At 39.3% G+C, this 22,412-nt stretch overlaps 2 protein-coding genes across 7 annotated transcripts in view; one reads left to right on the top strand and one right to left on the bottom strand.

Annotated features, from left to right (window-relative positions):
• ERMP1 (endoplasmic reticulum metallopeptidase 1) overlaps positions 1-2,427 on the top strand; it is a 54,479-nt gene extending 52,052 nt beyond the window's left edge. Inside the window, exon 16 of the transcript XR_004029626.1 lies at positions 2,328-2,427. The gene's annotated coding sequence lies outside the window, so the exon portion shown is untranslated. The remainder of the gene's footprint in view (positions 1-2,327) is intronic.
• Positions 2,428-4,050: 1,623 nt separating this feature from the next.
• RIC1 (RIC1 homolog, RAB6A GEF complex partner 1) overlaps positions 4,051-22,412 on the bottom strand; it is a 144,688-nt gene continuing 126,326 nt past the window's right edge. For 4 of the 6 annotated variants that reach the window (XM_003273825.4, XM_030809872.1, XM_030809991.1 and 1 more), the window contains 9 exons: positions 18,905-19,024; positions 17,698-18,426; positions 15,691-15,849; positions 15,465-15,601; positions 12,019-12,305; positions 10,995-11,186; positions 8,551-8,728; positions 8,212-8,400; positions 4,736-7,341 (listed from right to left, as the gene is read on the bottom strand). In XM_003273825.4, coding sequence (XP_003273873.2) covers positions 7,053-7,341; positions 8,212-8,400; positions 8,551-8,728; positions 10,995-11,186; positions 12,019-12,305; positions 15,465-15,601; positions 15,691-15,849; positions 17,698-18,426; positions 18,905-19,024 — 2,280 coding nt within the window. In that variant the 3' untranslated portion in view covers positions 4,736-7,052. Of the gene's footprint in view, positions 4,610-4,735; positions 7,342-8,211; positions 8,401-8,550; positions 8,729-10,994; positions 11,187-12,018; positions 12,306-15,464; positions 15,602-15,690; positions 15,850-17,697; positions 18,427-18,904; positions 19,025-22,412 lie in introns of those variants that run through there. The other 2 variants (XR_004029394.1, XM_030809932.1) reach the window with 2 other exon arrangements.

The raw sequence follows: 22,412 nt of genomic DNA, 5'->3' as shown, positions 1-22,412 counted from the left end.
AGCATTTGCTTGTCTGTAAAGGACTTTATTTCTCCTTTGCTTATGAAGCTTGGTTTGGCGGGATATGAAATTCTGGGTTGAAAATTGTTTAAGAATGTTGAATATGGGTCCCCACTCTCTTCTGGCTTGTAGAGTTTCTGCTGAGAGATCTGCTGTTAGTCTGATGGGCTCCCCTTTGTGGGTGACCTGACCTTTCTCTCTGGCTGCCCTTAGTATTTTTTCCTTCATTTCAACCTTGGTGAATCTGACGATTATGTGTCTTGGGGTTGCTCTTCTCGAGGAGTATCTTTGTGGTGGTCTCTGTATTTCCTGAATTGAATGTTGGCCTAGGTTGGGGAAGTTCTCCTAAATAATATCCTGAAGAGTGTTTTCCAACTTGGTTCCATTCTCCCTGTTGCTTTCAGGTACACCAATCAAACAGATTTGGCCTTTTCACGTAGTCCCATATTTCTTGGAGGCTTTGTTTCTTTTCACTCTTTTTTCTCTAATCTTGTCTTCTTGCTTTATTTCATTGAGTTGATCTTCAGTCTCTGATATCCTTTCTTCCAATTGATCAATTCGGCTATTGATACCTGTGTATGCTTCATGAAGTTCCCGTGCTGTTTTTTTCAGCTCTATCAGGTCATTTATATTCTTCTCTAAACTGGTTATTCTAGTTAGCAATTTGTCTAACCTTTTTTCAAGGTTCTTAGCTTCCTTCCATTGGGTTAGAACATGCTCCTTTAGCTTGGAGGAGTTTGTTATTACGCACCTTCTGAAGCTTACTTCTGTCAATTCGTCAAACTCATTGTCTGTCCAGTTCTGTTCCCTTGCTGGCAGGGAGTTGTGATCCTTTGGAGGAGAAGAGGTGATCTGCTTTTTGGAATTTTCAGCCTTTTTTGTGCTGTTTTCTCCCCATCTTTATGGATTTATCTACCTTTGAAGTTGGTGACCTTCAGCTGGGATCTCTGGAGTGGACATCCTTTTTGTTGATGTTGATACTACTCCTTTCTGTTTGGTGGTTTTCCTTCTTATATTCAGGCCCTCTGCTGCAGGTTGGCTGGAGTTGACTTGAGGTCCAGTCCAGACCCTGTTTGCCTGGGTATCACTGGCAAAGGCTGCAGAACAGCAAAGATTGCTGCCTGTTCCTTCCTCTGGAAGCTTCGTCCTACAGGGGTACCCACCAGATACCAGCTAGAGCTCTCCTGTATGAGGTGTCTGTTGGCACCTACTGGGAGGACCCACTTGAGGAGTTAATCTGTCCTTTATCAGAGCTCAAATGCTGTGCTGGGAGATCTGCTGCTTTCTTCAGAGCTGCCAGGCAGGGACGTTTAAGTCTGCTGAAGCTGCACCCACAACCGCCCTTCCTCCGAAGTGCTCTGTCCCAGGGAGGTGGGGGTTTTATGTTAGTCCCTGACTGGGGCTGCTGCCTTTTTAAAAGAGTTGCCTGGCTGAGAGGAGGGAATCTAGAGAGACAGTCTGGCTGCAGTGGCCTTGCTGAGCTGCAGTGGACTCCCCCCAGTTTGAACTTCCTAGTGGCTTTGTTTACACTGTGAGGGTAAAACTGCCTACTCAAGCCTCAGCAGTGGTGGACGCCCCTCCCCCGACACTGGAGCATCCCAGCTCAAGCTCAGACTGCTGTGCCAGCAGCGAGAATTTCAAGCCAGTGGATTTTAGCTTGCTGGGCTCCGTCAGGGTGGGACCCGCCGAACCAGACCACTTGGCACCCTGGCTTCAGCCCCCTTTCCAGGGGAGTGAATGGTTCTGACTGGTATTCCAGGTGACACTGGGGTATGAAAAAAAAAAAACTGCAGCTAGCTCCATGTCTGCCCAAAACAGCCGCCCAGTTTTGTACTGGAAACCCAGGGCCCTGGTGGTGTGGGCACTGGAGGGAATCTCCTGGTCTGCTGGTTGCGAAGACTGTGGGAAAAGCACAGTATCTATCTGGGCTGGATTGCAAGATACAGTCCCTAGTGGCTTCCCTTGGCTGGGAGAAAGACTTCCCCAACCCCCTGCACTTCCCAGGTGAGGCAACGAACCACCTTGCTTTGGCTTACCCTCACAGGGCTGCACCCATTGTCCAACCAGTCCCAGTGAGATGAACCAGGTACCTCAGCTGGAAATGCAGAAATCACCCGCCTTCTGTGTCGATCTCGCTGGGAGCTGCAGACTGGAGCTGTTCCTATTCAGCCATCTTGCCAGCAATCCCATTTACGGCTCTTAATGTCCGTTTTTAGTTGAAATACGTAGGGATTTTTGGGGTATATCAGTGTATTTTTTGACACTTCTACTTCCATATTTGATTTGTAAAAACATAACATGTTGGTAATAATTTCTTTTTTCTCCAGCTTGGCTCTACACCATGACCAAATGGAATTTATGCCAGGAATGCAAGGTTGGCTTAACAGAAAGTTGGCCAGGTGTGGTGGCACATGCTTAATCTCAGCACTTTGGGAGGCAGAGGTGGGTGGACTGCTTAAGCCCAGGAGTTTGAGACTGGCCTTGACCACATGGCAAAACCCTGACTCTACTAAAAACACAAAAATTAGCAGGGCATGGTGGTGTGTGCTTGTGGGCCCAACTACTATAGAAACTGAGGGAGGAGGATGGCTTGAGCTCAGGAGGTTGAGGCTGCAGCAAGCCATGACTGCGCCACTTCCTTCCAGCATGGGTGACAGAGCAAAACTCTGTCTTAAAAACATTTGAAAATCACTGTAATGTACCATATTAATAGAATAAAGGACAAAACCCACATGACTACTTCAATAGATGCAATGTATGTTTGTTTGTTGAGTGTTTTTATCATGGAAGGGTTTTGGATTTTGTAAAAGACAAACTATACAGAAGGAAACATCCTCAACCAGATAAAGGTTATCTATAAAAAACCCACAGCTAGCGTCATAATTAGTGATGAGAGAAGGCTTCTCCCTAAGATCAGAAGACAAGGATATCCACTATTGCCACTTAATAAGCATTGTACTGGTGGCTCTAGCCAGGACAGTGGCAGGAGAAAGAAAGAAAAGGCATCCAGATTGAAAAGGAAGAGTTCAAACTATCTCTGGTTGCAAACAACATGACCTTCAATGTAGAAAATCCTAAGGAATCCACAAAAAAGAAAAAGTTTGATGTTGCATGATGCAATGTCAATCTACAGAAGCTGTTTATATACACAAACAATCCAAAAACAGAAAATTCCATTTTTTTTACAATTGCAGTAATACTTAGAAATAAATCTAACAAAAGTATGCGACTTAGCAAAAATTATAATCCACTGTTAAAAGACATTAAAAACCCAATAAACGGAAAGACATGTTCATGGACTGGAAGGCTTAATATGGCAATATTCTCCACATTGCTTTATGTCATAATACAACGCTTATGAAAATCCCAACTGCCTTTTTTTAGTATAGAAATTGACACGCTGATCCTGAAATTCATAAGGAAATACAAGGGACCTAGAATAGCCAAAACAGCCTAGAAAAAAACAAACGTAGGACTCTCACTTTCAAAATTTCCTACAGAGCAACAGAAATCAAGGCAGTGTGGTATTGGCATAAGAAGATATTATAGATCATTATAATACAATTAAGAGTCTATAAATAAACCCATACATCTATAGTTGATTTTTGACAATGGGAAAAAAATCCTTTCCATAAATGGTGCTCTGACAATTGAATAGCCACATGTTAGAAAAATGAAGTCAGATCTCTTTCATATCATATACGAAGATTAACTCAAAATGGATCAAAGACCTAAATGTAGGAGATATAACTATAAAATTCTTAAAACTTAGTTGTAAATATTCATAACCCTGGATTAGGCACAAGCAACCAAAGAAAAAATAAGTTGGACTTAAAATGAAAAACAGTGTTTCAAAGGACATTATCAAGAAAGTGAAATGACTGAGAGTGTGTGATTGTAATCACATGGTGACAACACTTAATCTACAGATTTCTGTTCAGTCTTCCATTTTGTGTGGAATTAGATCCTCCCCTTCAAATGCTGTAATTAACATTACTTAAAAAAAAAAACTTGAATATTGAAACCTAAAAAAGTGAAAAGCCCACAGCATGAAGAAATATTTGCAATTTATATGTACATAAAAGAGTAGTATCCAGAATAAAGAACTCCAGCAAATCAACGATGAAATGACCTAATTAAACAGACATTTTTCTTCAAACATAGACAAATGGCTAATAATCCTACGAGAAGATGTACATTAACCATTAGGTAAATGAAAATCTAAACTATGATGAGATAATACTTCATATACAACTTGGATGGCTACAGCCAAAATAACAACATGTTTTGGTGCCAAGAAGTGAGATAGAAAAGTCCACATACTATATGTTTCCATTTATATGAAATGTCCAGAATAGGCAAATCCATGGAGACTGAAAGCATATTTAGGAAAATGGGGAAAAGTCAAAGTACTTTTTAATCCCACTTACTAGAAATGACGCCTAGGTTCCTCTATACTTACATGTAAAATTTTGTTTGCTTGGTAGGTGTCTTAAGGTATACATAATTTTCTGTCATTCCTTCATTGTATTTTGAACATTTTCCATGTCATCGACATGGGCTGTTTCCTCCAGTATTTTACTGTCCTCTTGATGCTCTCATTCTAAATCTACATATAAATAAATATTTTAAATAAATCTGTCTGAATTTCATAAGGAAAATTCTAAGCAGAATTATATAATGAAAAGATGATTTTTGTGGCTTTTGTTAACCTCAGATGATGAATAAACCAAAGTTTGTGTAATGGTTTTATTGCCCTTTACCAAGGGGAGAAAAATACACATTACAGAAATAGCAGCAACTTTAATTACAAGCAAAGGTTGATTTTATTCCCACACCCCAATGACTTCTTGTTTTGGTTTCAGCAAATAATTTATTAATAAATGCATCTAGTAAACCTCAAATAGTTATACTGAATATTTAAATTCATTGGCTAAAATTATGGCTTAAACAGTTGATATGTGAACCAAACAACATAATAACAATGGGTTTTTAAAAATTAAAATATATAACAAATAAATTACCAAATTTTCTGTAAACCTGCCAAACTTCTTGCCTTGGGGCCTCCTATCTTTATTAGCTGTAAAAGAATATTGTATAAAAGAAAGGATTCATTCATGGCCTAACCCACAGGAATACAGTTAACTTACTGGTGCCCTGCTCTCAAGAATGTGAGATGAACTCAGCAGCACAGTGTTTTATTTCAGATACTTGAAAAGATTACAGCTCTTTATAATGGTAAATCATTTTTATTGACTGAATATTCACACCACACACAAAAGCAATGCTGGTTCTTCTCCTTAATGGACTAGGATAGGAGAAGAGAGTTCAGTTTAGTTTCTTGCTGGGCTGCATGTAGTCACATGCAAAACATTATCTTAAGATTCAGGGAAGGGTGGTTTGAAACAAAGACTTCAAATAAAAATAGCACCAGAAGGACCAGGTACCAATAATCACATACTCCACCCATTCGGGAGTTTCATTTTGTGAAATATTATTGCACTTGTAATGTAAAAAGTAAATGATAGTGAATTACCCAACTCAGTAATTTTAAATACTTTGATGTATTCTGAACTAAGTAGTTTCAAAATGGTTTTGAGTTTCTCTTCAAAGGAAACCTGGCTAAGACAACTAAATCTAGCCATTTACTTTAAAAAGCAAGGAGAGAGGACCAAGTTTTGTTTCTAAACTATAACTGCACTATGAGAAAAGAGGCTATTTTAGATAGTGGTACGAATTTGGCCCACATCAAATACATCGTTATTATAAAAATAAACAAGTTTGTTTTTTGTAAAAAATAACATTGCATTCCTTGTTCAAATTGCACAGTACAAACAAGCTGTCTTAATACTGTTATAAGGTAATCAGAATTACATACAGTGGATGGGTGTTTAATCTAAAGCAATTAAGGAGTAAGCAGTTGTTTTCATAATGTATGAAAACAAATTTAAGTCATTTCTAGAAGTATATAAAATATTTTAAGTTTACAATGAAGAATGCATTCTTTACACACTAATTTTTAGTAGCCGTGATAATACGGGATTCAGCAGTCTATTTACATAGAAGTCCATCTTTATTCAATTTACAAAAGCAATAAATAAGAGACCACGTTAATTTGCACAAAACCTGCTGCATTTCATGATCAGTGTGACCATTTCTGTTACTTCATGACCAAGCCAATAAACCTGTCTTCCTCAGTTTTGCAGAGGAGCAAGCCCTGTCTTTGTATGTGTAGACATGCAGAATCCAGCATTAAAACCTTACAAATTATAATATAAGCCCTAAAAATACGAACAGTGCCTTTGAGTATATTTACATAAGAGTATTCACAAAAAGATACTGTTCTTTAATACAAAATAGTTTAGTGGTATCTAAAAGCATAATTGAGAAGAACCCCCTCAGACCTCTGCCCACATTGATCTAATGGGAATCAAGCTTGCTAAAACAAGCACATTAACTCACAGGTAAATAGCTCCCATCAATTCTGGACTGGGATTTAACTGGCTAGTAAAGCCAAGGAGAATGTTTCCATCACACTGGCACATATTGTGCCCCAGGGTAGCAATCTATTCAGGAGGACTGATTAAAGAGTCCAGCTCTATCCAAGGGAGCAAACAGGTAGCTCAAGTACCTGATAGACTATAGCAAGCACCTTAGCATTTATTTTTTAAAAAGCAGTCTGGACATAATGCAGAACCGGGAAATGTGAGAAGATGTAAGTAGTGAAAAAGTAAGCTCACCTGGGGCAAAACAATTCCTGTGGTTTAAGAGCTACCAACCTTTGAGTAAAACCAAAATATTCTCATGTACATCTGTACAATATTTACTTTTCACTGTAGCTTAAAATTTTTTTATGAAGATGCTTTATATCACATTTTTATGGAGTCAAAAAGATTTCTTAGACAAGAAAGAATTCGTTAAAATCTAATAATACTTACCAAAGAGTCTCTGAACTGAGTTCTCCTGTTAAATCATCCAACTATGTTACAACGTTCTGAGTTGCACACTGCTGCTAATTAATACTGCCCCTTTGTGACGGAACCTCACTGTTGTTAGGACACAGAACAGTCATAAGTCCCATCCTGAAAAGTTTCTTCCTCCTCTGCTTGGGCTGTGTCCTCCTCTTTCCGGCTGATCATACTGCTGCTTCCAACTTCACCCTGGGGGATGCTTCCATGGCTGGAGGAGCCCCTGCTTTCCTCTGCCCGGGGGCTAGTCTGTTCCAGAGTCTTACCCACAGTTATTGGTTGGAAGGCATCTGGCTGGACCTGCTCTTCTGTTATCTCACTGAGCTTCTGCAGTTGTGGCTTAATGATGTTTAAAAATGGCTTATATCCAGGACTATGTAGAGAAAAAAACATTAGCTGATCTGCCATAATTCAAAAGGTTTGGTAGAATGTTATGGGTGAACTTCTACTGAACATTGATATGATAAGGCCAATGATAGATTAGGAGGGGAGAGAGGAGGCAAAGAAGGTAGGGAGGAAAGGCTTCTTGGGTGTCCTGCCCAGCAGAGGGGGTTGCACACTGCATAAGCCTGAGGCTTCAGTTTCTAAGCATTAGGGGCAAAGGCTGATGTTTTAGAACCAGTATTAGAACTAAAAATTATATTTTACAATTGAAAGGCCAACAGGAGCTTAGACTTGAAAAAGGACCTTCAGACAACATTTAACCTAAATGCATTTGGCAATTAAGGAAAACCAGATCCAAGTAAGGGAAGTAACTAGCTCCAAATACACACATAACTGGTAATAAAGACAGGGCTAGAGTCCAAGGCTCTTAACTGCAACCACAACTCTTAATTTGGATTTGCTTTTAACTGCCATGGAATGTTAAATTCACATGGACCTTAACTTTGAATCTTTTCAAGTAGATATTTGTAGACTATTGCTTTCCATTCCACAGGGCTGCAAATCTGAAGTTCCAGTCTAATTCTAAGCTCATTTGCACTGCATCAATCTTAAGTCAGTGATATACATTCACACTATAATTTATACACTGACCAACAGTGTAACTTTACTCGATGGATATTATCCATTTAAACACAGCTGGGTATAGAATGATTACTAAAGAAAGTAGCTTAAAAATGAACATATAATAAATAATATATAATAAATATAATACATGAACCATAACTAAGCCTTAATGTGAAAGGACAGGATTCACCAAAAGACATGGAAGGACACCAAGCCTAAGGAAAGCAGCACTTACCAGTCTGTAGAGGCCCATCGGTCCACTGCATGGAGCCCTGTCTTTATGTTCTGTAACAGCTCTCCATCTACCTCTGAAGACTGTGTAATAACCAAAATCTGATTGATTATTGAGGATTCTCTAAGAATCAGGCCTATAACGATGCACCAGTCCAGGCACCCTGCCTCCATGAAAATGTGTAGCAAATACCTAAATATAAGCAGTAACAAAATGATTTATGCTAAGGAAGATCTATAAGATGTACAGAAGTGCAATGATTATTAGGAAAGTAGCCCCATACCTATTTGCCCAAATACTCTGAGTAGGCATTATGTGATTTCAAATAGCCAAGAAACTCACCGAAGCTGGACCTGGGATTTATGAGGCCCTTTACTGGCCAACTCCATGGAAATGTGCTCCAGCTCTGACTGAGTTAAACTGAGTGTAGAGAAATTTTCATCCACCATTGTCCAGTCTCCATCCACCATGGAGCTACTTTCAGTCAAGTCTGTGGCTGAACCAATACTGCATTCATCACCTGATGGAGAATTGCCAAAAGTTACAACCAGCTTCTTGGAGAAAATATATTTTCCTTTAATTTTAAATATTAGCTGTTCCTCAGATGTTGATTTCTAAGGATCTTGAAACTAAAACATGAAATCCATGGCTAAAATTACCATGTGAACATAGAAGACATTTAAAGAAAGAATTAGATAACCGACATTAACCTTTAGATGGAAAAATATACTACCACCACCTATGAAGCAGTCTTCCCCACCTCCCTCAATAAAATCTAGCTAGAGTTTGACCAAGTCTTTACATTCAGCTACTACAGGAAATACAGAGGAAACTGTTAAATTAAACCATGAAGATGTAATAGCAAAATCATTATTGTGAGAAAATCCATAAAACCAAATTTCTTCCATGAATAAACTGCAAGGAAGGGAAAAGGAGATGGTGGGGGAACATCCACTTAAAAAGAGAATTAAGAACACGATCACAATATGTGAACCTTATTTAAATCTTAACCTATACAAAATTATGATGTCTATGAAACAATTAGAAATCTGAATACTTAAATGGGTATTTGATGGTACCAAGGAATTATCCAATTTTTATAGGGATGATAATGGTATTTTGGTCATAATTCTTAAAGAGTCCTTGTAGGAAAAATACTGAAATATTTATAGATAATATGTCATGGATTTTCTTCAGTTAATACAAGAGTGGGGAGGTACACGAAACATATGTGGCCATTAGTGATGTAAGCTGAGTGACGGCCACATGGGGGAAGGAGGGGAACCCACTACATTATTAACTGTACTTTTTAATATATTTGAAATTATCTCTTTAAAAAAGTTTTCTAAAGTAATGGCACATCTCACACCCATTAGGATGACTACTATCAAAAAACTGAAAGTGACTGTTGGTGAGATGTGGAGAAAATAGAACCCTTGTCCACTGCTGATAATTTAAAATGGTGCAATTGCTATGGGAAACATGGCGGTTCCTCAAAAAAAATGCAAGTAGAATTATGACCCAGCAGTACCATTTCTGGATATATATACCCAAAATAACTGAAAACAGAGTCTCACAGAAATATTATATACCCACGTTCATAGCAGCATAATTCACAATAGCCAAAAGTAAAAGCAACCCAAGTGTCCATCATCAGAAGAATACACAAAACTTGGTATCTGCATACAAAGGAATAAAACATGCTCCAACAAGGATGAACATGAGGACATTATGCTAAGTGAAATAAGCTGGTCAGAAAAAGACAAACACTTATGAAGTGCCTAGAATAATCAAATTCAGAGAGAAAAAATAAAATGGTGGTTGCCAGTGGCTGGGGGAAGAAGGGATGGGGAGCTGTTGTTATTAAATAACATATAGAGTTTTCCTTTTCAAGATGAAGAGCATTCTGGAGGTTGATTGCAGAACAATGTGGGCATAATTAACACTACAAACTGCTTAAAAATGGTTAAGCTGTTAAATTGTATATTCTACCACAATTTAAAATAAAACTAATGAGATCTGTAAGCCTCCTCACATAGCAGAAGCTCAGGTAATAGTGATGACAGACTGATAATCAAACATTAGACAAACGCCTGGCCACTAAAAAAACTGCAAACTCAGACAAATTGTTCTTTAAGTTCCTATACTGTATAACCCTATGCCAACACAAATTGCTTCAAAACCTCTTCAGTTTGTAGTTTACCCATTACTATAGAGCAGAGGTTGGTATACATTTTTTTGTAAAAGGGCCAGATAGTAACTATTACAAGCTTTTAAGGCCAAGAGGCAAAATCAAGGATATTATGTAGGAACTTACATAGCAAGAGAAAAAGCAAATGTCCACAATTTTTATTGATGAAATAAAAAACAGTACCTCCTCACATATTCCAAAAGAAAAAAATAAAAAACATAAAAATGGTAATGGAGTAAAATTTGTTATGATCCACATCTAATTATGATAAAAATGGAATTCTTTATATGAGGATAACATTTTGCTTACTTGGGGCTCACAGTTAGTGCTTCCTTATCATCAAAATTGATTTATAACGATTCATCTATTAATGTTGATCTGTACTATTTATTTTGTTCACGTAAAATAAATATGGCAAAGTACAGTCAAGGCCAATCTGGCCTTGTTCTACAAACTTTCTACCTCTCCAGTGGATACAAATGGTTAATCCTGCATCACGATAGAAAAAGAGTGAAGGTCTATCTCTGAAGTGCTATAGCACATAAACTTTCTTCAAAGGAACTGAAGAAGAGCTAGGATTTAAAATGACATTTACCTTTATTAGATAAAGGTGACAAGAAGGCATCTTGCATTTGTGGTCCATGGGATGAAGCTGTGTCTATCTCATGATGGGTGGGGCCAATGTTGCTGAGCCAGCTCTGACTTCTCTGGATGTTGGAGACGCCAGCATCCATCTCAAGGTTTAAAAATGGGTCAGCTGATTGAGACTTTAACAGCTGCTCTCCCACTGCAGAGTGGGTCCGAAAACAAACAATGGAGGAAGAAATTGAAGATGCACACACTGACATTTTCAATTCAGCTCTTTTAGCTTCCCCCACCTGCCTACCCAATAAGAACAGTTCAAAGGCAATTACTGTCCTATACTGTATCAGCCACCCCAAAACTAGAGACGTGCGATTGTGTAACAATGGACTGACCATACAATACCACCTAACAGTTATATCATCCTATCTCTTACTAGAGCTAGGCAAAACTTTATTATGTTGATCTTCTAAGTGATTTGCTTTGGCTCTTAAGATAACATGAAGTTTCCAAATGCCAAAGTTAAAAGTTTTGGTTTCAATATTCATAAATAATAATAATTAGAACAGTCTTCATAAAAAGACCTGAATTAAAAAACTTTAAATTTTTATTTCAGCAAAATATACACTTTCAGTTTGTCCTCTTCTAGTTTAGAAGGTGGCCTTACTGTTCCCCTGGAATGAGTTTTGTCAGTTTACTTTGAGGTCCATGTCTATCTGATTCCAGAACTCCTTCCCACAATAACACAAGCATAGTAGCTTTTATATTCAGGCAGTTCTCAACTTCTTTATAATCCAAGAATGATTACATTTTTGAATTAGACTTCAAGGTCACAAGACTTAGAGACATAGGTTCTACTTTATTTACATCTTTGGTCAAACAGTGGGCATTCCAACTCATGTACAAAAAGTTGGCTTTTATCCATTCCTAAGTTTGGAATGAAAATAATTCCTTGAATATCAACTAATAGCAAAATGTGTAAATACATGGAGTAAAATACAATTCTCCTTGTACAAGTGACATGAAGTCTACATTACCAGTTCGGTATTTTCCATTTTTGAAAGGAGAACTGATAGAAGAGGCTGGGATGATTGGAAGTGGCCACAGGAAATCTTTGTGGAGTCTCTTCAGGGCTATTACAAAGTTGTCTACCCGGGCGGCTCGGGTACGTTCCTTGCATAGCCAACTAATTAGTTCAAAGCCCAGCTGGGCTGCAAAGCAGCCAAGGTCCTTTAACCTCACATCTTCTAAGAGGCGCCGAGCATGTCTCCAGAGCATCATGTCAATATACATGTTCTCAGCACAGTCACTGTCTTTGCTCCATCTGTAAGTGGAAACACAAGAAAGCTACAGAATAATCTTTACTGGAGGATTTCACATACTTATTACGCAGAGGTACTGATAAAGCTGACAAGGAGATAAGAGATCCATGATCTAATTCTGACTGACAATGAAGATAAAGTATCAACGCTTCTCCTCCGTGTTACACCACAACCCTCGGAACACAGTAGGCTTTTAAGACACATTTGTAGAATGAATACAGGGAACAGGAAAAGGGGGATGGAAGAAGTCAGACCAGGAAGCAGGTGATGGGTGGCTGACGGAAAGAAAGGCAGCAAACCTCTATGCTGTATTTGAAAAGCCCAATGAAAAGAGAGGAGGAGGACACATCAAAGAAACTAAGGATAGAGAGGCAAAGTGAAATTGAATTTCTCAGTGTGAGTCATGCAGACATATGAAAAAAAAACCAACTTTTTTTTTCTTAAATGACAAGGTTTCACAATGTCACCCAGTCTGGAGTGCAGTGGTGTGATCATGGGTCACTGCAACCTCAAACTCCTGGGCTCAAGCTATCTTCCCCACCTCAGCCTTCCAAGTAGCTGGGACTACAGGTACTTGCCACCATGCCTAGCCAACGTATTTTTATTTTTGCAGGGATGGGATCTTGCTGTGTTGCCCAGGCTCATCTTGAACTCCTGGTCTCAAGCAATCCTCCCACCTTGGCCTCCCAAAGTGCTGGAATTACAGGTGTGAGCCACCTTGCCAGTCCTGAAACCAATTTTTAAAAATTACAACTTGACTAAGTATAGTCTCTCATTCCTGACTCACATGAGCTAATGTGGGGGAACTGGTTTGGTAACTGGATAATGTGGTGCTTTAAGTGAGAGGCAGTTTAGTGGTGGGGTAAAGAGCCTAGTCTCTAGTGCAGTACTGCCTGGATTCGGATCTTGGCTCTGCCACTCATTTGTTGTGTGAACATAACTAAGTTTATTTTCCTAGGCCTCTGTTTCTTCACCTATACAATGTGGATAACCCTCATAGAGTTGTTTAAAATAGGACCTATGTATGTAAATGCTTAGAATAAGGCCGGGCATGTAGTAAGCACTTGTTAAAAAACAGTAAAACAGGCGAGGCGTGGTGGCTCATGCCTGTAATCCCAGCACTTTGGGAGGCGGAGGCAGGCGGATCACCTGAGGTCGGGAGTTTTGAGACTAGCCTGACCAATATGGAGAAACCCCGTCTCTACTAAAAATACAAAATGAGCCAGGCGTGGTGGTGCATGCCTGTAATCCCAGCTACTTGGGAGGCTGAGGCAGGAGAATCGCTTGAACCTGGTAGGCAGAGGTTGCAATGAGCCAATATTGAGCCATTGCACTCCAGCCTGGGCAACAAGAGCGAAACTCCATCTCAAAAAACAAAAAAAAAAACCCAGTAAAACATGACAATAACAAACATTCAATGAGCTCTCACTATGTGCCCAAGCACGGTAGTAAGAATATAAACACGTTCATGTTGTCCTGGGGAAAAAAAAGAGAATATGAACAATATAAAACAAAGGATTAGGTAAGGAAAAAAATGAGACAAGAACATAAGAACATAGGAAGGAATACACAGGCTTCACAAACCAGAGGAAATTCTCATGATTTTATAATGTTAGTGTGAATTCACTGTCATCTCTCAGAAGACAATATCGCATCTATGGGTGATAGTCGTTTCAGTCTCCAGCATACAATTCATTTGGCTCCCCCACTGTGTAATAACTTCTCTAATCAATAGGTAACAGGAGTGTCAAATGCATTAGCACTAAATTTTTATCAAAAGGTATAATTAGAAGGAAAGGTAAAATTATTGACTTTAAGAAGGCTTTTGGATTACCTACAGATTTATCTGTCTTCCTTTTGGTCCTCTATCATCAGAGGTAATTTAAAAGTTTGTTGCATTTTCAAATCAAAACCACAACGTGATGCCACCTTACTCCTGCAAGACTGACCATAATCAAAAAAGAGTAGATGTTGGCATGGATGTGGCCATCAGGGAACACTTCTACACTGCTGGTGGGAATGTAAACTAGTACAGCTGCTATCGAAAACAGGGTGGAGATTCCTTCAAGAACCAAAAGTAGAACTACCATTTGATCCAGCAATCTCACTACTGGGGATCTACCCAGAGGAAAAGAAGTCATTATTCAAAAAAGATACTTGCACGCACATTTATAGCAGCATAATTCAAAACTGCAAAATCGTGGAACCAACCCAAATGCCCAACAATCAACGAGTGGATAAAGAAACTGTCGTATATACGTATGTATGATGGAATACTACTCAGCCATAAAAAGGAATGAATTAACAGCATTTGCAATGACCTGATGAGACTGGAGAGTATTATTCTAAGTGAAGTAACTCAGTATGTTCTCACTGATATGTGGGAGCTAAACCATGAGGACGCAAAGGCGTAAGAATGATACAATGGACTTTGGGGACTTAGGGGAAAGGCTGGGAGGGGGCGAGGGATAAAAGACAACAAATCTGGTCCAGTGTATACTGTTCAGGTGATGGGTGCACCAAAATCTCACAAATCACCACTAAATAACTTATTAATGTAACCACATACCACCTGGACCCCAGTAACTTATGGGAAAAAAAAGTTTGTAGCATCTGGCCGGGTAGGGTGGCTCATGCTTGTAATCCCGGCCCTTTGGGAAGCAGAAGCAGGTGGATCCTTGAGGCCAGGAGCTCGAGACTAGCCTGGGCAACATGTTGAAACCCCGTCTCTACTAAAAATACGAAAATTAGCCGGGTGTGGTGGCACATGCCTGTAATCCCAGCTACTCAGGTGGCTGAGGCAGGAGAATCGCTTGGACCTGTGAGGCAGAGGTTGCAGTGAGCTGAGATGGTGCCACTGCATTCCAGCCTGGGCGACAGAGTGAGACTCTGTCTTAAACAAACAAGTTTGTTACATTCAGAACAGGTACATCAAGATCTATTCCAGAAAAAGGGGCAGAAACTATTCAAAGGGTACTGAAGTGAACTTGGGAGGAAGAAAAAAGGGAAGCCTTCTGTGTGGCCTCTGCTTTTTGGGAATGGAACAAGAAACTACAAATGGATTAAATAGTTGTTTCCATTAAGACCTAATTTTGTAAATGTCTTGAAATGCAATGTGTCATGAATGCCCAAAATGCAGTAATGGCTCTTTATTATTTTACCTTTTTCCAGAGGGACCAGATGGCATACTTAGTGTTTTCTGTAAACTGAATTTACTGGGAGGAACATTTTCAGCTGACTGGGATAAACTGATGCTTCGATTCCTGAAGAACTCAAATCCACCACTTGAACTGGGTTCCTAGGATTACACACAATATGCAGTACCATTAGAGAAAGATGCTACGTGGGTGTATGGCCTAGAGAAGATGTATAACTTTTGCAACTAACCTGAGCTGTGGGTGTGGATGGAGGTGTCTCAGATTCTCCAGAGCCAATGGCTTTAAGAAATCGAATCATGTGTCGACAAAGGTCCCACTTGCCTTGTTCTAGTGCTGTGTTGAATAGAAGGGTAGCATGTTGCCTACTTACTGCAGGGACTTCCATATTCTACAAAAAAACAACCAAGACAGCATTCTTTTTATAGTACACAATTTGGGAAGATATGAGCAATTCTTTATCTCCAGTTTTCTAAACTCAAAGAATGTAGCCACACCACCACAGGGGTTAGTTTAATAGTAAGATTAAAAAGTACCATACAGGCTGGGCGCGGTGGCTCACGCTTGTAATCCCAGCACTTTGGGAGGCCGAGGCAGGCGGATCACGAGATCAGGAGATTGAGACAACGGTGAAACCCCATCTCTACTAAAAATACAAAAAATTAGCCGGGCGTGGTGGCGGGCGCCTGTAGTCCCAGCTGCTTGGAGAGGCTGAGGCAGGAGAATGGCGTGAACCCAGGAGGCGCAGCTTGCAGTGAGCCAAGATTGCGTCACTGCACTCCAGCCTGGGTGACAGAGCGAGACTCCATCTCAAAAAAAAAAAAAAAAAAAAAAAAAGTACCATACAAGGAAACGCGAGGCAAGTACTCTTCTGGTGTATGTAAACTATAATTTATTAAACTCCCACTACATGCCAGATACTGTACATATACTTTAAGTCATTATTTCATTTCTCCCAGTGACTCTGCAGATAGGCATATCATTTGTATTTTACAAGTGAGGAAACTGAGTTAAGTAAATTGTTGAAGATCAGCAGAAAAGGAAGAAAAAAAAGGGAGGTTTGCCCAACTCCAAAAAAGGTCAGGTCTGTCTCCTGTTGCTGAGTTTTCTGAGGATGTGACTAAAATCTTTGCTTTGGGCAACAGCAAGTAGTAAAGTTCTGCTGCACATTCAGAATCCTCCATTTTTCTTTCACAAATTTAACCTGCCTATCTTGGTCTTTATGGAAAGGTGCCTAATAGACAACTATAATTGTAGTTATTATCTGCCAATCCATAGCAACTTAGGAATTCTGTTGCAGAAAAAATTACATTGTCAGGGAGATCAGTGAAGTTGCAGGGAGTGACCCAGAACCAACAAACAGCTGCATTTACTTTGATTCTATTTTTAAAACCCTATCTTTTTCTTTAGGGTTAGCCATGGAATCATACTTCAAGGCCACCTGGCCTCTGCTTGAGTGTCTCCTCTGGTTTCAGTCCATTGTCATGAAGCAAAGAAGCTGACAGGAAATCTGCTTCAGGCAGAGATTCAAACCAGGTTTATGGTTAGCTTCTTATATCAGTGAAAACAACTTTGCAGTAACTGGAAAGAATCTTTAAGTGTAGCCTATCAAATAACCAACTGTCAAGCCCTTTTGTCAAATATCTAATGAAATAAACTTTCAGGAGTTGCAAAGAAGCCATTATTTTGAGAAAAACTGTGTGCTATGAGGGTCTTTGCTGTGGCAGGTCTGAGCCTTCTCAGCTTGCTTTGGGGAAGACTAGCTCCAGGTGCTCTGTTATGACCATGCTCTAATAAGTGTCCCCTCAGCAACCCACACTGAAAGGAAACAAAGCTACTGTTGTGGGAAGCTCAGACAAACTCACTAATATCTCAAATAATACTTTCTTTGCTATGTTTCTTATGTAATATTTCAATAATCTTATGTAATATTTCTTACATGTTCCTATTACATGTATTCTAATTTACATATTAAATTTCTTCAATATATTAAATTTTCAAAATACTACTCTGAACTCATTAATCTGTGTTAGGCCTATTTATGGACAATGGAAAAAATATCTCTGCAATGTTACTTTATGACATTCAAAGGAATGTGAATTCTTCCAAATTAAAGATATAAACAGAAAATTTGACTATGAATTCCTTAAACATAATCATGGTGTCAAAACAGGACATTTCTATTTTTCTAAGTTTAAGCTCATTAATTCTTGCCCCTTTATAAGAAGAGAATTGTTACCTGTAAGATAATAAGGTAAGAGGCAGCTGTGTCCAAATCCTGAGCCATCAAACATTCCTCAAACAAGTCCTTAGGGTTTCCAACAGCTGCAAAAAGGTAATTCCACAGAGCATATTCGGTCTTCCTGGCACAATGGACAACTGTCTGCAGGAAGAGGGGGAACTCGGTGATAAATTTTGCCACAGTGGGAAGCAGAGGGTCGGGAATGGGCTCCCGTGAGGTAGCTTCTTCTTCCAGTACTTCGTGGAGCATGAGCTCCAGCACATGAGGGAAGTAAGGTAATGTGGCACAGGACTGGGCCAAGAGCAAGGCTTGCTCCCCAAGGTTTCTGACCAGAAGCTGACGTAGAATGTGGTGGAGGTAGATCTGAGAGGTTCTCTCCACAACACAGAAAGGGAAGAGCACCTCCAGCTGTTCTCTAGCATTGTTCCGAGTATACAAAGAATCATAGAGCAAAGTGTCATTGACAGCACCAAGGACTAAAGCATCTTCAAACAGAACAGCTAGCGGGTAAATGTTGATGTGGAAAGGCAGCATGATCCGCTGGGACAAGAAGGAATGGGGCTTGCGGTGATCCCTAGGGAAGAGAGGGAGCCAAACTTTCATCCCTGCACCACCACAGCTCAGCCAGAGGGCCTCCAGAAGGTGACGTTTCTGTTTATTTGCTCGACACGTTGTCCAGACATTTTCAACAGACTGGGCTAGTACAACAGGAGGACAGAATGGCAGCTGGAGAAGGAGAGACAAGAATCAAGTTGTTTTCCTGTTAAATCTGCAGGTTCTTAAGTTCCTAGGTACTAGTTTACTAAGTCTTTCAAATGATAGTACAGTATCTTTTTGGGAAAAGCAAAGAGATCTAATTAGAATTAGAGTTAATAAAAGTATCCTGGCCTTTTAAAGTATATACACTTAAATCTGAAAACAAAACACCCCATGAACTTCACCAGTCTATCCCTATTTTTTCCATTAGAATTAGCAATGAATGATGCCTAAGCAGTAACATATGGAGTATGGAACTTTTCATGATCATTTTGGGACCTTATCCTCCAGTCAGTCAGTCTTACACCCAGAGGCTTAAGACTAATTTTATGGACTTAATTTCTCCTTTCCAAATCATAAAATACTCTTCTCTTAAATTCTTTCATTCCTTCATCCTCATCCCGTACCTTTTTAATGTTTGAAAAGAAATGACTTGCACTTTACTCACAAGTTTCCTTTGGTTATTAGGGTTACTGTCCTTCTCCCGGATCTGTGGGCCTGACCTGTCCCTCTGCATCATGATGAGCTGTCCTGCCAGGTTTAACATAATGCTCTCTGCACCCCGAGCCTGAAATTTAAGAAAAAGCAGCTAAATTCATACTTCTGTATCGGTATGCTTTCCGCATCTCCCCCCAATCCATAAGGTTTACAGGTTAAACAATCTACAATATTTATTGAGGTTGTACTATGTATAGCCATTCTGCTAGGCTCTGTGGGAATATAAGGAGCTTTCTGGCTAGGATGGTACAAAGCCTAACACATAATGCAATTAATGTGAACGCCACCAGTGACATAAGACTGAAGGCAGAGTTGAATTATCCTGAAAAAACTAAGAGAACTTTAGAAGTTTATAAAAATGCGAGATCACTTCAGTGATCTAGCTGCCATAACAACAGGAAGTTTAAAAGGATGCAGTGAACCTGACAGATGAGGAAGACATACACGAGTGGGAGTAAGGGTTGGTACTCTGATGGAAGCGTGCAATGAAAACGAAGACATGGAACTATTGGGAAAGTGAGAACAGTCTGGCTAGACTAGGGACATTATGAAAACAAAGCTGGATGGTAACAGACCTTCAAGGAGGATTCAGAAAGCCAGGTAAAAGAGCAGCAGGAAAGAAACCACTACTTATGGTTCTTGAATAAGACAGTTACTTAAAAAATCACAGTTAATCAGGATAGGTTACTGAGGAGAGGCAGATTTCATGGGTGTTGACTTCAGAAATGACGAAATAGTCTGCCTTCTTATAATAAAACATTTCAATCAAACCTCAAAGAGCCTAGTATAATGATTTCCTATTGAGCCCTATCACCCAACGTAAACCATTATGCACATTAAACTTTGAGCAGCCCTGTTTTAAAAGGAATCTCAGATATCAAGTCATTTCCATCTGTAAAGAGGAAGGAACATTTTGGTTAAAAAAAATAGAACTTACTCCTATCCTAGACATGAAAGGTAGAAAAAGGGATGAACCAAAGACGATTTCCAGGTTAGCTGAGGTGCTAGAGAAGTTGAAGTTATTATCACTGATAGAAGATAGGACGCGAAATTAAGGAAGGGAAAACCAAAGAGTTTCCTTTTTTCTTTTTGGCTCATTTAATTTGGAAAAAAAAAAAAAATCTTAAGACTTCCAAGTAAAAATGTGGGCAATGACTAAATCAGAGATGGCTGTACCAGCATCAGCTTAAAGGTGAGGCTGGGCCAGGCGGCTCACACCTGTAATCCCAACATTTTGGGAGGCTGAGGTGGGTGGATCACGAGGTCAGGAGTTCGAGACCAACCTGGCGAAAATGGTGAAACCCCGTCTCTACTAAAAATACAAAAATAAGCCGGGTGTGGTGGCAGGTGCCTGTAATCCCAGCTACTTGGGAGGCTGAGGCAGGAAAATCACTTGAACCTGGGAGACAGAGGTTGCAGTGAGCCAAGATTGAGCCACTGCACTCTAGCCTGGGTGACAGAGCAAGACTCCGCCTCAAAAAAAAAAAAAAAAAAAAAAGGTGAGGCTGGTAAACTGAAGGAGACAGATGTCTCTCAGGCATAGTAGCCAGGGAAAAAAGAGCAGCGGGCCATCACCTGAGCTTTTGGAAGACAAAAGAGAAATAGGGAAGCACAATGCTATATATGCTATATAAACAGAAGGAAAGAATTTCAGGGAGGAAAGAGTGACTATTCAAAACTTGTGGGATTGTGTCCCAGGCTTTGCTGCATGCTGGCTGGCTGAATTTAAGCTACCAATTATCATTTAGGGTTCATCAAGAAAACAGCAGCCACCCTATATATTCTAGGTGCAAAATACTTGGCTATACAAACTATTTTTGCTTACTGCTTTCAGATTCTACAGGGGATTGTGTATAAAGAAATGACTAAATAAAAAAATTGGGTATCTATCCAGAAAGTAATTTGGAGGTATGAGAAGCGAACATGGAATTTAGGTGTGTGGGAACTAGAAGAGTCAGACACCTGGATAACAGTAAAATGTAGCTAGATGGCAGAGGAAAAAGAAAGACACAAACACTTGCAGCAAAACAGCACGACTGGGGATTGCATACACTAAAACACTTCAAAAGACCTGAAAGGCATTTACTGTAATTCACCACAATATGAGTAATGTTTATAATGACTACCCTAAGTTTTAAGATGGTAGATTTCACCACATTTCATACTAATTCATTAAAAAAGTACACTTCTCTTTTCTTCAGTGAGTGGGTATTATCAGTATCTGATCTTGGTATTCAACACTTTCTGATGTTAAAGATGACTGCAACAGCACTCTCAGGCAACTTTAATAAAGCTTTCAGAAAAAGCAAGGGCTACCTGTATGCCCAAAATCCTAAATTTGAAGGAACCCCAAACTCAATCTCTTACACCCTAAAAAAACCCCTGGCAGATGATTCTCTATGAGAGTTTCAGTAACAAGGAGCTCACTCTCATGGACAGACTATCTTGCTGTTGAAGAGTTTTCACTGTTACTATTTTTTTTTTGAAAACTTTAGTATTAAATGAAAACTTACTTTGCTCTAGCATTCTTTGTCTTCCCTCTATGGTAATCAGTCAATTTTAACTTCTTAATTGCTCTAGCCAAATTAGGCACCTTCTCTTTGTGAAAGGCCCTCTCAAAATATGGTATCCACGACTACTGATGCCACTAGTTGCCTACTCTATCTGGGATATATAAGCGTCCTTTTTTAAATATGAAAACTTTAAACATGATTAAAAGTATGGAGAACAGTATAATGAACTTTCACACTGCCATTATCCAGAGTCACAATTATCAAGATTTTTCCTTATGTGCTCCATCCAACCCTTATTTTTTTTTCCAGTTTTGTCAGAGTATTTTCAAGTAAGATACGCTACTCATTTTGCTTCTACATGTTTAATATGCATTCCTAAAATATATGGGCATCTGTTTACATAGCTACAATGCTAGTATCACATCCAATAAAATTTACAATTATTCCCTACTTTCTCTCCCCATTAGTATTTAAATATCCCTAATTGTTTCAACAGTGTCTTTTCATAGCTGGTTTGAATGAAGATACAAATGAGCTTACTGACTTGGTTCTGCAGGGTAGTGATTATCACATTCGCCTCACAAATGAGTTTTACCCACTGCATTTGGTTTTTATGGCTTCAAAGTCTTATTTAATCTAGAAGACTCACTCCTTTTTCCCCCATGTTAGTGACGTGTAGCTGTCCAACAGATTGTCTTGTATTCTGCTTCCTTGTGGTGGGGAAGATGACTCTCTATACTTGATTTGATTTGGGTTCAAGATTTTTGGCAATAATTCTTGTGAACTTCATGTTATATCATCTCAAGAAGCATACCATATCTGGTTTTCCCATTTTTAGTGATAAGATTGATTAGTTCCTCAGGACTGCAAAATGATTTTTAAATTGTCACTTTTTTTCTCACCTTTTATCTAAACTTCTGTAAAACAGTATATTCCCTTATCAAT

The sequence above is a fragment of the Nomascus leucogenys genome, chromosome 1a (genome assembly GCF_006542625.1).
Source record: "Nomascus leucogenys isolate Asia chromosome 1a, Asia_NLE_v1, whole genome shotgun sequence".
Lineage (NCBI taxonomy): Eukaryota > Metazoa > Chordata > Mammalia > Primates > Hylobatidae > Nomascus > Nomascus leucogenys.
Note: the sequence above shows the minus strand (reverse complement) of the source record. Positions and strands in the feature narration are given on the sequence as shown.